Consider the following 14,589-nt stretch of genomic DNA (forward strand, 5'->3'; position numbering starts at 1 on the left):
CTTTTTAGTTATTACAAGTCAAACTGTCTTGAGTTACAGTATAAATGGTTAATACAAACCTATGTTACACTGGTAATTTGAGATAAATTTAATGATAATATACCAGACGGACCAAGTGTAATGCAGAGAAAGGTACATTTTTCATTGTATTTTGCAGCATGATGAATATGTGTGTTTTACATGCTAGAAAAATAATTGCTTTACTCTGAACAAGTACTGAAAATCCATGTGTGGATCAGGCAAATGTTAATTTTTTTTTTCGTTAGAGAAACTAACTTGTATACTGAAGGGGAAGCAGGATGAGTTTGGAAGGGCCTGGGGGATGAAGAGGAGTGATGACAATCCTGTTTTGTAAATCCTGACCTATGATAAATGAAAACTCAGCATAGTGGAAATATAATTGTAATTAGAAAATGCATTACATACATCATAAATTAATTACATCTAAAATGTTTTTTCTTTTTTTTTAGAAATTTCAACAGTTAAACCTAATAAGCATTTACAGTAAAACATAGAATATTTTATTACAGTAATATACTGTAATATATGTACTCTAATATAGACATCTGTCATCATATGTGGGTTTTGGTTTGGTTTTGTCATGTTATGTTCTTCTTTGTCGTTTTATCCTTTTGTGAATTCTTTTTTTGCTTTCTGCTTCCTGTCATTTGTGCACCTGGTTTAATTTGCTCATTCACTTCACCTGTTCCTCAATAGATCCAACTATCTATCTATCTATCTATCTATCTATCTATCTATCTATCTATCTATCTATATATATATATATATATATATATATATATATATATATATATATATATATATATATATATATATATATATATATACATAGACATCTCTGTCCAGAAGAGTGCAATTCTAGGAACAGCAAAGATACTGTGCAGAACCCTCAAGCTCCCTGGCCTCTGGCAGAGGACCTGAGTTTGGATGGATGAGAGACCGGCCACGGAGGGCGAGGGGACAATTTTGTTTTTATATATATATAACCTTGTTCCTGCACTTGTCTGCCTGCATTTGGGTCCACCCTATATCCACGCCACTGCTCATGACCGACATCTAAAACTGTAGAAATTACCAACTAAAACATTTGCATCAAGCAAACTAAACTGTTCTTTGTTTCTTTGGTTAATATTATTTTTGGGCTTCCATATATATATGTATATATACATATATATATATATATATATATATATATATATATATATATATATATATATACATACCCACAGAATCCATCAATATAAACATACAACCATTTCTGAGTATATTTTTATTGACTTTAAACAAATTATTACCAGCTCAAAAGGATGCAATCAAGATTTGTAAAATAAGTCAAAACCTTTCTAAATGAGAGATGTTTCAAAATATACAAATACATTGATCAGCAGTTATTCACATCAGATATTATTAAGCATTACAAATGATCATTTCGCATGCAGGTAGGCTTTTCATATTCATTATATTACCACAGATCCTTAAATCCCAGTTCTGCTGTTGACACAATTAAAAAAAAATCAATCATAAATGTGTGAACGTAAGTATTACAGGCAAGAATAACAGTAAGTTGTCATTTACTGTATATGCACAGTATTTAAAACTGCATTTTAACAACAAAAACTCTTCAATTTCACCTAAAGTAAATAACACAGCAACTATATAAAGAATCAGAATTATCACTTTAAAAAAGTAAAAACAAACAAAAAACAAACAACAAAAAAAACAGTTCTTTAATAATTTTAAAGAACAACTCTATTGAGCAACTTTAGACCAACAGAGGTCAGAATTTTGCCCACAACAGTCTAACTTTGCAGCTGTGATCTAGACGTGTGCATCAGGGTGTGTCAGTACGTCATAACATTGCTTTGGAGGATGTTGATAGAAAAAAAAGAGCAAGCTTTCATCCAGAAAGAGCTGTAAAATTCTCTTTTTCAGCCTGATGGTGGGATGATGGGAATATAATATCACATTAATGCAGTTAGTTGCATTGTTTGTTTTTTTTATGTTTGTTTGTTTTTTGTTTTTGTTTTTTTGTTTTTTTTTAATCAGGACTCAAACAGAGGTTCAAGCTCATAACACACTCTTCCTGGCAGGTCTTCAGAGACGTTCCCAGCATCGTCAGAACCAGCATTCGTCTTCTTGTCTGTCTTGCTGTAAGTGTCTTGTCCACCCTCATATAGCTGATTTCTACGTTCCCTAAGAAAGATCAGAAAGGTGATACATAGACTCACACTAAAGGAAGATACAACATATACAGTATTTTGGGTAATTAATTTTAAAAATTAATGTTATTTATAAGTTTATTTTAACAAATTTATGGACAACCTTACAAAAGTCAAACAAAGACCAATAAACGTAGATATAATATTATACATTTCAGGTATGAAACTTGATTTGGGTGTAGTAGCGGACAAATACACATTTGTCATATTTTAAGTTAAGGTTGACATTGTTACAAATGTCTTATGGAAGTCTTCCATAGGTGAGCGCACCAGAGAGTTATGCAATGTTTTAAAGGTGAGAAGCAGAAATTTTAGGGGCAGGTATGGTATTTAAAAGGGAACCTGTAAAGATGGTGGCGAACACGGGTCATCCAGGGGGCAATCTGATCTCAGAACAGCATGTTTTTTGTGTTTTCCTACCTTACATCAAATGCACCATTGCTTTTGTCTTCAGCATCTGGTTTTACTGCTCCCTCAGACCTGCTCGTAAACTGAACCATGACCCCTGGAAAATGAAAATAACATCACTGTGACTTCAGCAACCATTCTTCAATAGTTTTAACCAAACAGAGAAAATCAAGCACAACAATGTCTTTGATTTGTAAGCTTGAGGCTGTAGCTGAAAACTGCTCCAACACTCCACTGTACTGCGTACTGTTAATAATAAACAAGTGCTAGTTGGTATACATATTATCTAACATTAACAAGTATGACTCTTACCAGCACCTCGACATTTCTTTCTCCAGACCAGAAAACCAACAACCAGCACAAATAGCAGCACAACTAGTGTACTCACAACACCTCCAACAACTGAAGACGATGAGGTTGCTGCAGGGATAAAAGATCACATAGCATTAGGGAAGAAGAAAACTTACCATAACAGTAAGAACAAAAATAGTAAAATAATTTATTTTTATCGTAGTCTTACAGGTTACAGTGATTTGAAGAGACTTTGAGGAAAGGGAACAGAAGGAATGTGAGGAGATGTTAACACCGTAGATGCAGACATAGGCTCCTTGGTGTTTAAAATCGATTTCAGGGAATTCAAAGTTTGCCACGTGGAAAACGTTGTGACCAGATGCGTCTTTTACTTCTGTAATGTTTGTTTTGGCATTCGTCAGATAGAAGAAACCTTCAGGGTATATGGAATAAGTGGAGCAAATGACAGAGAAGGTGCTGCCTTTGTTGACCGACACTTCGTTAGGACTGTAGGTCACCGCTGCATGAGAGGAACTCAGGGAGATGCTGGGTTTGTCTAATTTTACTGTAGGGTAAAGACAAATTTTTGGAATTAGATCTTAAAATCTGATAATAATCCAATTATATACACTCATGCATACACACACACATTTATATAAAACTTTACATAAAATTTCAACCAGTTGAACACAAATGGACAAACAAAGCTAAACATTTTAACCTATGATGGCGAGGTCAGCAGTATTTCCTTGAGGATAATAGATGACTTGATCAGGCAGTTTTTTATGATATTCGCAGAAGTATGTCCCCTTCAGGCTGAAGTCCGCTGAAGGGAAGACAAATGTTGCAGCTTCGTGCTCAGAGAATTTCTCCTTTGTAAATGACCCTTGGGTGTTTTTCAGGACAAAAGTCCCACCCATATGTTCTGTTACTACAGTGCAGGTGATTTCAACTTTTTGTCCCCAGTTGACCTCTGCAGCAGGACTTATGGTAATTTGGGGCTTCTGTAGAGCACCTGAAATATATTTGAAGAGAATATGATGTATCATAGTATCATAGCAACCATCTCAGCTTAACTGGAGGAAAATTGATCATTCTTAGACTCAAAATAAAACAGGCCTCTTACCTAAACAGATAGCACCAGCATCTTCACCATGACCACAGTTATTTTCTCCAAAACCAGGATGTGAACATTGTGTGAGTGCAACCTCTTGGCCTGAGCACTCTACATTATCCAGCCATATTGGGCCCGAGCCTCGACCAAAGTGAGCGCTTGTAGGAGCAGAGACCGCATGACCGCAACCAAGTTGTTTGCATACCACATCAGCATTGCTCATTGCCCAGTCATCATCACACACTGTGCCCCACTGGCCTTTATAATAGACCTCCACTCTGCCAGAGCATTGACTTGAGCCACCAGCCAACCGCAGCTGAGCTGCAAAAAACATACAGAACTTAGAAGTGTAAACACAAATAACAGTTTTGTCTTGAGAAAAAAAATGTGTCCTTCAATATAAACATAAATATATTCAATATAACAATGCAAATGTACATAAATGTGTGTATATCCTAAAGAATATAACTATTCCTTTAAGCATAAATAAACTTGATTGTACATCCAAACAAGTGTAATAATATTTATATTCCATTATATTTCATTTTCTTGACTTGTTAATATTGTGTGAAACTAAAACAAGATACAATAAGAAACAGATGCTAGTGACATTAACCTCAATGGTCTTACCTGCACAGAGAGCCCCAGCATCACGTTCATGCCCACAGACTGCTGTTCTGTAGCCTTTGACTGAGCACTGTTGCAGAGATGTTATGTTTTGAAAACACCCATCATCTGTTGCCACCACTGACCCACTGCCTTGGCCAAAATGGGCACCGCCTTGAGCACCCATGGGTTCTCCACACTCCAGCAACTCGCATACCACTTTGGCTTTACTTAGGGTCCAATCTGAGTCGCACACTGTTTGCCATGTCTCACCGTGACGGACTTCTACTCTTCCAGAGCACTCGTCTTTACCATTAGCCAAACGGACCTCCAAACTTCCTGTGAAGACAAGCAAACTGAAATTGTAGGCACAAATATGGCAAACAACAAACAATCAATTGTGCTCTAAAGTTTGAATACAAAACCTTCAAGTCCAAATTTTTAAATAATCTTGCTTTTCTGTGTTTTCCCTTACCTGTGCAGACAACACTAGCAACTGTGGTTGCATTGCAAGGTTTGTCTTCAAATGGTTTCAGTGGGCACTGGGAGAGTATGAACTCATTTCCATTGCATTCAACTTGCTTAGAGAAAATTTCTCCAGCAACAACACCATGCTCAGATTCTGTGGTGATCCTATGAGCTTTCCCACAGTTCAGCTGTCTGCACACCACCATGGCATCATTTACGTCCCAAGACTCCCCACAAATAGGCTGCCATTGGCCATTGTTGTAAAACTCCACTATTCCAGTACAATAGTGCAAGCCATTGGTCAACTTCACATTTCCTGAAAATGACAGTTGAAACATGAATGTACAGTGAATTTAACTTATTGCTTACCTCTGCATAGCTTACTAAATGCAACTCGTGTGTTTCTCAGTGTTACATTAAGTTACTTTAAACCATGATTGTCTAAAACATGAGTCAAACTCTCTTTTTGAGCTTGATAGCTGTGTGTACATGCTCCATCCCACAACTCCTAAACCCCTCAGTGGGAACATCTCTCTTAAATATAATCCAATAGTCATTTTGTGGCTTTTCCTTGAAACACTGTAAAGCTTTTTTGACGATTTTAAATGTTACTGTAAGACATACACCATAGAGCCTGCACATCTCAATCTTGGCTGTTCTTAATAATGTGATTTATTAAATAACATTAACCTACAGAACTATAATAATGGTTTTATTATTATTATTATTATTATTTTTAAGGAAGATAGTTGGATAAAATGTCAAATGACAGTTAAGGAATTATCCACTCTTCTTCTAAGTTTGGATAGTTGATTTATGGAGATTCTTGGAGGCCAGGTACACACGGATTGGTCCCCCAAAAAAGCTAGTAACTTGTAGATTAGAGTGGGATGGTGTGCTCTGACTATCCCTTTGTAATTTTTCTACCACTGAGTTACATCATGAAAAAAATATGGTAAAGTAAAAAAATATTTCCAATGAAAACACAGTTGTTTAAGACATGTGCTTGGTGTCATGTAAAAAAACAGAAAATTCTTGCCCAAGTACATAAAAAAATAGATCCAATTTCAGACTTGTGCCAAATATAGGCCTTGTGCCAGAGTTGGAAACACAATTTTACATAAGATTTATTTATTTTTGTTTGGTTAAAAAAGAATGTAATGGACATATTTACTTTTAAAAAATATGAAAAGTACCTACCTGAACATTCGACATGAACATCTTGAATGCGATCATTGCTGGACCTGTCATAGTTTGTCAGCCTGCATTGTGTAAGAGAGCTCTCATCACCGCGACAGCTGATCTTTAAGCCTCTGGAATCTCCGCTGGCATCAGATGATCCTGAGACTTTGACAGCATCTCCACAATCCATCTCCCTGCACACCACTTTAGCTTCATTCATTCCAAAGGCAACGTTATATGCTGGTGACCAGTGGCCATTATGGTGGACCTCCACCCTCCCTGAGCACTGGCCAGTCCCATTGATGAGTCTAATGGTAGCTGCAAAACAAAGCAGAGAGAATCAGCAACATCTTGAAGATTTAGCTGAGTAATTCAAATTGTCTGGGATATTCCGATTGATTGGAAATTTGGAGAAATAATTGTAATGTAAATACATGAACAAATCACTCCAGCATCTTCTCCATGGCCGCAGTTATTTTCTCCAAAGGGGGGTCGTCTGCAGTGAAGAAGGGACGTCTCATTGCCAAAGCAATTGACATCATCCAGCAAGATGTCTCCTTGGCCTTCACCGAAGAAGCCTAAAGCTTTGGTTGTCTGGGCTGTTCCACAGTCCATGGCTCTGCACACCACTTGAGCATCTCTGATGTCCCACATATCATCACACACAGTTCCCCACTGCCCATCATGCAAAACCTCCACTCTGCCAGAGCATCGATCAGTGCCATTGACAAGCCTAATTGGTGGATTACCTGAGGACAGATCATGATAAAAGTACATAAAGTCAAATTATGAAGCATCAGCATAGGAATAGCCAAACCTAATTAACTGTTAAATATATAAGAACTAAAACAAAAGACTGAACACAAAGTTGAACACAAAGCACCATTTTCTGTATAAGTCCTGAGAACTGCTTCTGACTGTGTGTGAAATTCTTTTCCAGAAGAATCTGTGAGCCACTGCTGGATGGAGCCTTTTAGGATCTCCAGTGCAGTAGAAGAAAATCTCTTTCTAATAAAAAAAGTCAATGACAGTAAGGAATGACAGTTAAAGAAACAGAACCTAGAAGTTAGAGTTTATGTTTGTGCAAAGAGGGGTGGGGGGGCAGAGTGAGGGTTGTATAAGTGTGCCGTGTGGGTGTGAGTGTGATGATGTGTGTGTGAGAAAGAGAGTATGATCAGGTGTGTTACTGAACTTTGATCTTTTATACTTGAGCGTGTGAAGGTTTTACATATATTTGTATTTGTAATGTAAAGCACTTTGCACTGTTTTTTATTTTTTTATGAAAAGTGCTTTATAAATAAAGTTTTATTTAATTTGATTTATGTAGCAGAACAATTGCCAGACCTGTACATGAGAATGATATTTTTAGTACAGGACGTCATTATTATATCATCATTGTGTCTTACCTGCACATGCAACAGAGGCCCCTTCACATCCCCCGACTTGTTCTTCAAACGTGCACTGGCTGATGGAGTTCATATCAGCTTGACATCTACTTGTGTACCCTGACAGCGTGGAGTCACCAAAACCAAAGTCTTCTTGGGATTTCTTTGGAATTCCACAGTTGAGTTCCTTACACAAAACTGAGGCCTCTCTAAGGCCCCAGTTATTTTTGCAAATTTTTCTCCAGTGACCTTGGTGGAAGACCTCCACTCTACCAGAGCAGCTGTCAGTCCCATTGGACAATCTTAAATTTTCTGCAGAACAAGCAGGTAAAAAAGTGTCTCAATTTTGGTGCACATGTTTGAGCCAATAAAAAGATACAGAGTATGTTACCTGAACACATAACTCCGGCATCTTCACTGTGGTCGCAGTCATGGTCTCCAAAACCTTTATGTGGGCATTCAGCAAGGGATTTCTCATGACCAGTACACTCTATATCATCCATCCAAACCTGATCGTGGCCTCTGCCAAAAAAGGCCTTGTACTTCACTGCAAGAGCACTCCCACAATTCATCTCTCGGCATGCTACAGCTGCTTCCTGCAACCCCCATTTGTCATCACAAACGGTTCCCCACTGTCCTTCATAGTAGACCTCCACTCGACCATTGCAGTGATTGGTCCCATTTATCAGCCTTATTGGTTTACTGTCTGCCAAGTTGTTTAAAGAAAAAAAGATAAAGAGTATGTGTATTCAGTAGCCATCCAAGAAGACTACCAGACACAAATAATGTTACTAGAAATTACAAAGCACATACTTGCACAGAAAATAACGGCATCAGTGCAACTTTCCTTGAATACTTGAATCCTGCACTCTGAGACAGAGGTCTCGTTTCCACCACATGTAGCTTTGACCCCACCTATGCCACGAGCCTCTCCAAAATTTGGCATGACAGACTGAACAATAGGACTGCCACAGAAAGCCTCGCGGCATATCACTTCAGCTTCGTTCTTTCCCCAGTCACTGCTGCACACGCGTGTCCAGTGGCCATTGTGGAAGACTTCCACCCTGCCATTACATCGACTGCTTCCATTGACAACCCGCATGTGTTCTAACATATCAACAGATAAAACAATTAGTGGAGAGAAACACTTATTTCCATCTGGTGAGACAAATTATCATTTTTATTATTATTTTGTCTTTCCAATGCTTTTATCACAGATAACTTGTTTAATGCTGAAGTATAGTTTAATTACAGATAAAATGTAAATGATTTTTTATATATGTCTTGCATATATATATATATATATATATATATATATATATATATATATATATATATATATATATATATAAGTTAGTAATTAGTTAGTAATTGGTCCAGCAATATCCTCAAATCCTTTATGTTTCACTTCCTTAAAATGAATAAAAAGACTATTTAAAAAAAAGGGTTAATGTCACATACACACACATACAGATAAAGCCGTACAATGACAACTTTTATCATTAAAGGTCGAGTGTTGAGGAATTGCGACATCTACTTGTGCAAGTTGTGAAATATAAATAAATTCAAACAACAATGAATGCCCCCCCCCCCCCCCCCCCCTTTTTTTTTTTTACAGCGTTATGTTTGTTTTTACTTAATTATGGTGAATTAAATCAAATACAATGAACAACATCAGCTCACCTGAACAGATAACCCCAGCATCTTCACTATGGCCACAATTATTGACCCCAAATGGCTTGTGTGGGCACTTTATGATGGATGGCTCATTCCCTGTACACTGCACATCATCCAACCAGATCTCATTTTTGCCTTGTCCAAAGAAAGCACCTTTTTTGGCCTCCATAACAATACCACAGTTTAACTCTCGACACACCACCTCAGCATTGGCAAAGCTCCAGTGATCATCACAGACGGTTCCCCAACTGTCTGCATGAAAGATCTCCACTCTGCCAGCACAACGCGAAGGCCCGACCAGCCTGATTTTCTCACATTCTGGAATTAAAATATGAGAGCTCAAAAGCTGAAGAGTACATCATTTTAAACTATCTTTTATCAAATATAAATATATGCTGACCCTTCATTGGAAGAAGCGATATAAAAATATATGCTGTAAATGGTACTTACTGACCTGTAAACTGCGGTAAACTCAGCAGACCTACAGCATACAAACAGTAAAATGCATTAATTAGCCTGAAAGCTGTGTGATTTATCAGAATATTCTTTAGTTTATACAAAGGCTCTTGGCTGACATTTGGCAAATATGTTTTAAACTATATTTATATATTACGTTAAATTGGAAAAATGTTCAATTTTCTGTCCTAAAATATTACTTACTACATAAATACCAACTCTTTCTCTCATTTTTCACCTCCTGTTTATGATTTTGAGAGTGTAGTCATCGTTCCATTTGAAATAAAAAAAGGCCAAAGAAGTTAAAAAGAATGAAAGAGTAAATATAAGTACTCACTCGTCAAAACCAGAAAAACAAGATGTAGTTCTTGTATAGAAATGGACATCATAGTGTTCCTTCAAAGCAGATCAGTTTCTGGGAGGAACAGCAAAAGTACAAGAAAAACGTAACTAAACTTCCTTTAAAATGTTGGCAACTCATGGTTTGAAGCACGGTCTTTGGGCATACAGTAAACTTGGTGATTTTTTTTCATGTTTTAAATTCCCATTTTCCCTTTCTGTCTCCATCTATTTTTCTCTTTTCAGTAAAATGTGATGAACTTGCCCGCTTACCTTTTTAAATCCACAAAATCTCAGTAGCCATCAAAAGAATAAAATAAAAATGCATTCATGCACGAAATGTCTCAAGGATAAAAGTCCCATGTACAGATTTAGTAATTGTCATGAATAAATGGGGCTGCTTGGACTTGGACTGCAAACTGGACATGTGTTGACATTTTGATCAATCATTAAAGGCAGAGGATGAGGGGGGATTTCACTGAATTTTACACAATACCTAAGAAACTGTTTTAAAAAACTATCTAATGTGGTACAGAAATAAACAACACCATTTAAAATTGTGCTGGAAAGCAAATGCATATAAAAGTAACTGACTGATGAATAAGTAGTGAGTGGAAAATGTCGATTAAATGTTTTTGTTTGTGAGCAAATGTTAAGAAGTGACCACCCTGTCACTTTTTTAGTCACAGCAAGCTTTTATGTTTTTGTTTAGTTTTTTTTTTTTACTTCTGCATTTGAAAACTCCACATAAACTTTAGAGAGCTTCAATTAAACGCATAACTTAGCAAATAGTTACCTTTTCAGCTAATTTGGATCTTTTTTGACTGTCAGAAACTGTTATGTAAATCCTGTGTAAAATTTCAAAACTGACTGTGCAATAAAAAATGATGAAACAAATTTTCATTTGCACTGCAATATTGACACTGCAGTAGTCCAAGATATTTAGTCATATATCATACAGATGAATACTCTTGTTAATATGTCAACAATTTCTACAGTGAAAATAATCCTCCTGATCTGGATTATGTGAAAAAATAATCAAGATCTTCAATTTCTTTGTTGTGAACCTGTATATGGATAAGAAACCTCCCATTTGGTTTAAATGTACCATATTTGAAATTCTAAATGAGTTATTTTCCTTGAGGATCAGAATGATTATGTTTTGAAAAACATTATTCTTACCTTAAATTGTAGTTTGATGAAGTCTTTGTTTAGTAGGAAAAGATTAACTTTGTGGAACTGGATCTATTTCACAAACACTTGACCTTCTGGGACTAATTCTTGTCTTGCATCTTATTATGTTACGGAGACTCAAAGTGCAAAACATTTCCCATTGTGCAACTCCACATCCTCAATATGTTTTTCTAAATCAGATCCTTTCATGAGCCAATGCCTTCCGCTTAAATTTCAATATATTATTGCTGCTCTTTTGATTTGACAAGACACTACAAGTGTCTCCATGGCTGTGGTGCAACTGATTGCAAATTCAGCAACACTAAGGAATGCGTTCATAATTTCTTGGCACAATTGCCTGAAGTTTTACATGTTAAATCAAGTTATGTAAGACTAAAATAAGCATAAACACATACGTTCTGTGAGCCTTGTTCTCATCGATTGTGGATAATTTAGTATATGTTTGCAGGATAGAGATTTTAATTTTAAATAAATTTGCAAAAACCTCCTAAAACATCTTTTCCCTTTGTCATTAACATGTTGCATTGATTGCTGCGGGGAAAAGTCCATTCTATTTATTCAAAATAATATTTACAACTCTGTTAAATCTCATGAAGCAAGTGGGATCCACTGAGGTGCACACACTGATTGTTAGTTTTGTAAAAAAAAATGTGTGTCTATTATTTTGTGCTATGCAATAAGCAGACACTGTCCATCAGCATGTACATATATCACACGATATTGCCAAACTGGCTTTTATTTAGTCTATTCAGCATTTTAGATCAGCACATTTGGTACACAAAGCAATTTCCTTCAGTTGCTTCCTGATAGAGTTGAACATTGCAGACATGAACTTCTCCTTTAAAACACCCTTTGCCACATATTACTTCAAACTGTTTCAAAACATTCATCTCATCTTTATTTTTCCAGTATATGCATAATCAACTATTTTCTTTTTATTTGGACCAATTTAAATAATTGTTTTCTAATCCTATCAGTATTATAGTTCAGCACTGCAATTTACAAATGTTTACTCATAAGGAAGGTATCACTTAAATAAAGAGATATGAGGAGCAACATGATATCTTTTTTTTAAGTCAAATCATTTCAGCCCACATGATATGGTTTATCATCTAGTATAGTTTGGTTTTATCAACATCTAGTTTTAGAGAACTGTTTGTTGCGTTTTACTCTTTTTCTTTACATTATCTACCAGGGAGATGCAGTGGTAAGGCTTTGAAAATAATTATTTTATTCTTCCTGATTTGATTCTAATATTTGCTTATTTTCAATTAAATTGTGTATTTTATTCTTCAGACATTTCTTCAGAAATTAAACCTTTTACAGAATTGTTATGCTATTCACTCACTCACATATGCAACCTGCTATAATAATTTATGAGTTGACAAAAGGTGGCTGAAGCCCCAAACCAGCCAGGCACTCTGAAAATCATAAAGCTGGAACTCTGGGACCTTTGTAGTCTGCTAGTATTCTCTATTGTTGACAGAAATGTACAACACTGAAATTTGGAAAGGTCATGTTGAGCACATATTGATTTTCAGGTCAATCATTATAATCTCTGAGGCACACATCATCCTTTGATGGGAACTGATGTTTTTGAAGAGCAGAGCTAAAAAACAAAGCATGCTGCAAGAAGGATAAAAACCAAACAAGGTGAAAGGCATGTAAATGCAGCGATTGAGCAAAACTGGCTCAACCCACTCATGGCAGTATGGTCCTAGATCAAGATCTGTTGTTGGTTCATATCCTGATCACGAGGGCTGTCGCTGACCTGGTATAGTGATCTTTTGAAAGGGGAGGACTTTCTACGTGCAAAACATGGAGAACTGGTTACACAAACTTTCACTGATACAGACTGGGGGGGTCTACAAACAGTTATTAACATGTAAACACATCAGTTTCTCCTTATTTTCGAACGTTATATTGAACATAGAGTGTGACTTAAAAAACTAGAATAAATAAAAATGTTTTAGTCTCATGTCCATCTACTTTCTGCTTCCTTTTGCCCTGTTTTAGCATCTGTTTTCTTCAGTGTTCAGTAAGTTTCTCAGATTTCCATGTTGTGGTGTCAGCCATTTGATTTTGTTTAAGCCTGATTTGCCCTCAGGTTACTGGCTGAAGGATGTCTTTCATTCAGAAAAGCTGAGAACAAAGCCTATCGCTGTGTCTCTCTTATGTCTGAAATGAATTCCAGAGTTCACATATGTACAAAGGTCCATTGGGTGGTAATGTCTAGTGGTATATGACAGGTTTGTATAACACCACAAACAGGTGTCTTCCACCTTCACCTCCTTTTGCCAGTTCATGTTTTCCTCTTCGTTATTAAGTTTGATTCAAATTGCTCTGGGAAAAATATGTAAATTATTTGCATACTACTTATTATAAATGTGAAAATATTATATACTTCTTTAAAAATGAAATTACTTTAATAAACTGCACATGACTAAAAAGGGAAGCCGGGAAATAAATTAGTGCAATCGGCACGATTGTGCAAAACAACCCAGATTTTGCTGTGACTGCAAAGAATTCCCATGAACATGTCACAAGCAGAAATAAAATTTAATGCCGGTTTGTGACCTGTGAATTACAATTCACAAATTTACAACAAAATCCTCTCATGACTTAACAAAAAATGAAGAAACAAATCAGCATAAACCAAGAATTTTGTTGCATCAGGGGTCTAAGTGCAATAAAGTAGCTGTTACACATGTCAAAACTGGAAATACTTCCACACAATGGTACAAGACATAATAAAAAATGACTTGCAAAGATCTGTCTGTCATGTCCAAACATGAAGAAATTAATCAAACATAATTTAACAGAGCTGTAGAGTTGGTAAGAGACAACATGGAATATAGAGAGAGGGAGTTTAACAGGATACTTCATGACAAAAAACACTGAGAGGGAAATCTGCTCACATTTTAGTGTTTTCTTTGAGATAAAAGAAAAATAGAATCAATGCAGAGCTTTGGAGTTTTGCTACTCCATTATCTCTGAGGCAATCCATCCTCTAACATCCTTTGTTAGATAAAACATGGAGCTATATTATTACATGTACTCTATTGCTTGTAACCCTGATGCAAACCGTTCATTGTCTATTGCAAATCTTGATTAGAGAATAAAGCCGGTTATTAAGCCGTTACAAATCCAAAAAAAAGATCAAGTGAGCACTATCACTGTTGCCAGAGTATGACAGCAGCTTACTCCAGTAAAGCGTGGACTTTATAGT

General features: G+C 36.2%; 1 protein-coding gene across 1 annotated transcript; it reads right to left on the reverse strand.

Annotated features, from left to right (window-relative positions):
• Window positions 1-1,528: 1,528 nt before the first annotated feature.
• On the reverse strand, window positions 1,529-10,562 carry LOC121633379 (deleted in malignant brain tumors 1 protein-like). The gene is made up of 18 exons (XM_041975321.1): window positions 10,440-10,562; window positions 10,165-10,242; window positions 9,826-9,852; window positions 9,378-9,689; window positions 8,508-8,801; window positions 8,086-8,400; window positions 7,716-8,006; window positions 6,744-7,058; window positions 6,328-6,627; window positions 5,135-5,443; window positions 4,684-4,998; window positions 4,066-4,374; window positions 3,661-3,954; window positions 3,169-3,504; window positions 2,961-3,068; window positions 2,661-2,745; window positions 2,053-2,214; window positions 1,529-2,009 (listed from the first exon to the last, which is right to left on the reverse strand). The coding sequence occupies exons 2-17, from the start codon at window positions 10,214-10,216 to the stop codon at window positions 2,064-2,066; spliced, it is 3,813 nt and encodes a 1,270-aa protein (XP_041831255.1). The 5' UTR covers window positions 10,217-10,242; window positions 10,440-10,562; the 3' UTR covers window positions 1,529-2,009; window positions 2,053-2,063.
• Window positions 10,563-14,589: the final 4,027 nt, after the last annotated feature.

The sequence above is a fragment of the Melanotaenia boesemani genome, chromosome 22 (genome assembly GCF_017639745.1).
Source record: "Melanotaenia boesemani isolate fMelBoe1 chromosome 22, fMelBoe1.pri, whole genome shotgun sequence".
NCBI lineage: Eukaryota > Metazoa > Chordata > Actinopteri > Atheriniformes > Melanotaeniidae > Melanotaenia > Melanotaenia boesemani.

What these genes read in the sequence shown, in the direction of transcription:
- LOC121633379 (XM_041975321.1), bottom strand. Translation starts at nt 10,216, where the DNA reads ATGATGTCCATTTCTATACAAGAACTACATCTTGTTTTTCTGGTTTTG. An exon ending in TGTTTTTCTGGTTTTGACGA is followed by an intron (nt 9,853 to 10,164) that starts GTGAGTACTTAT and finishes TGTATGCTGTAG; the next exon opens with GTCTGCTGAGTTTACCGCAG. An exon ending in TGCTGGTGCTATCTGTTTAG is followed by an intron (nt 3,955 to 4,065) that starts GTAAGAGGCCTG and finishes AATATATTTCAG; the next exon opens with GTGCTCTACAGAAGCCCCAA.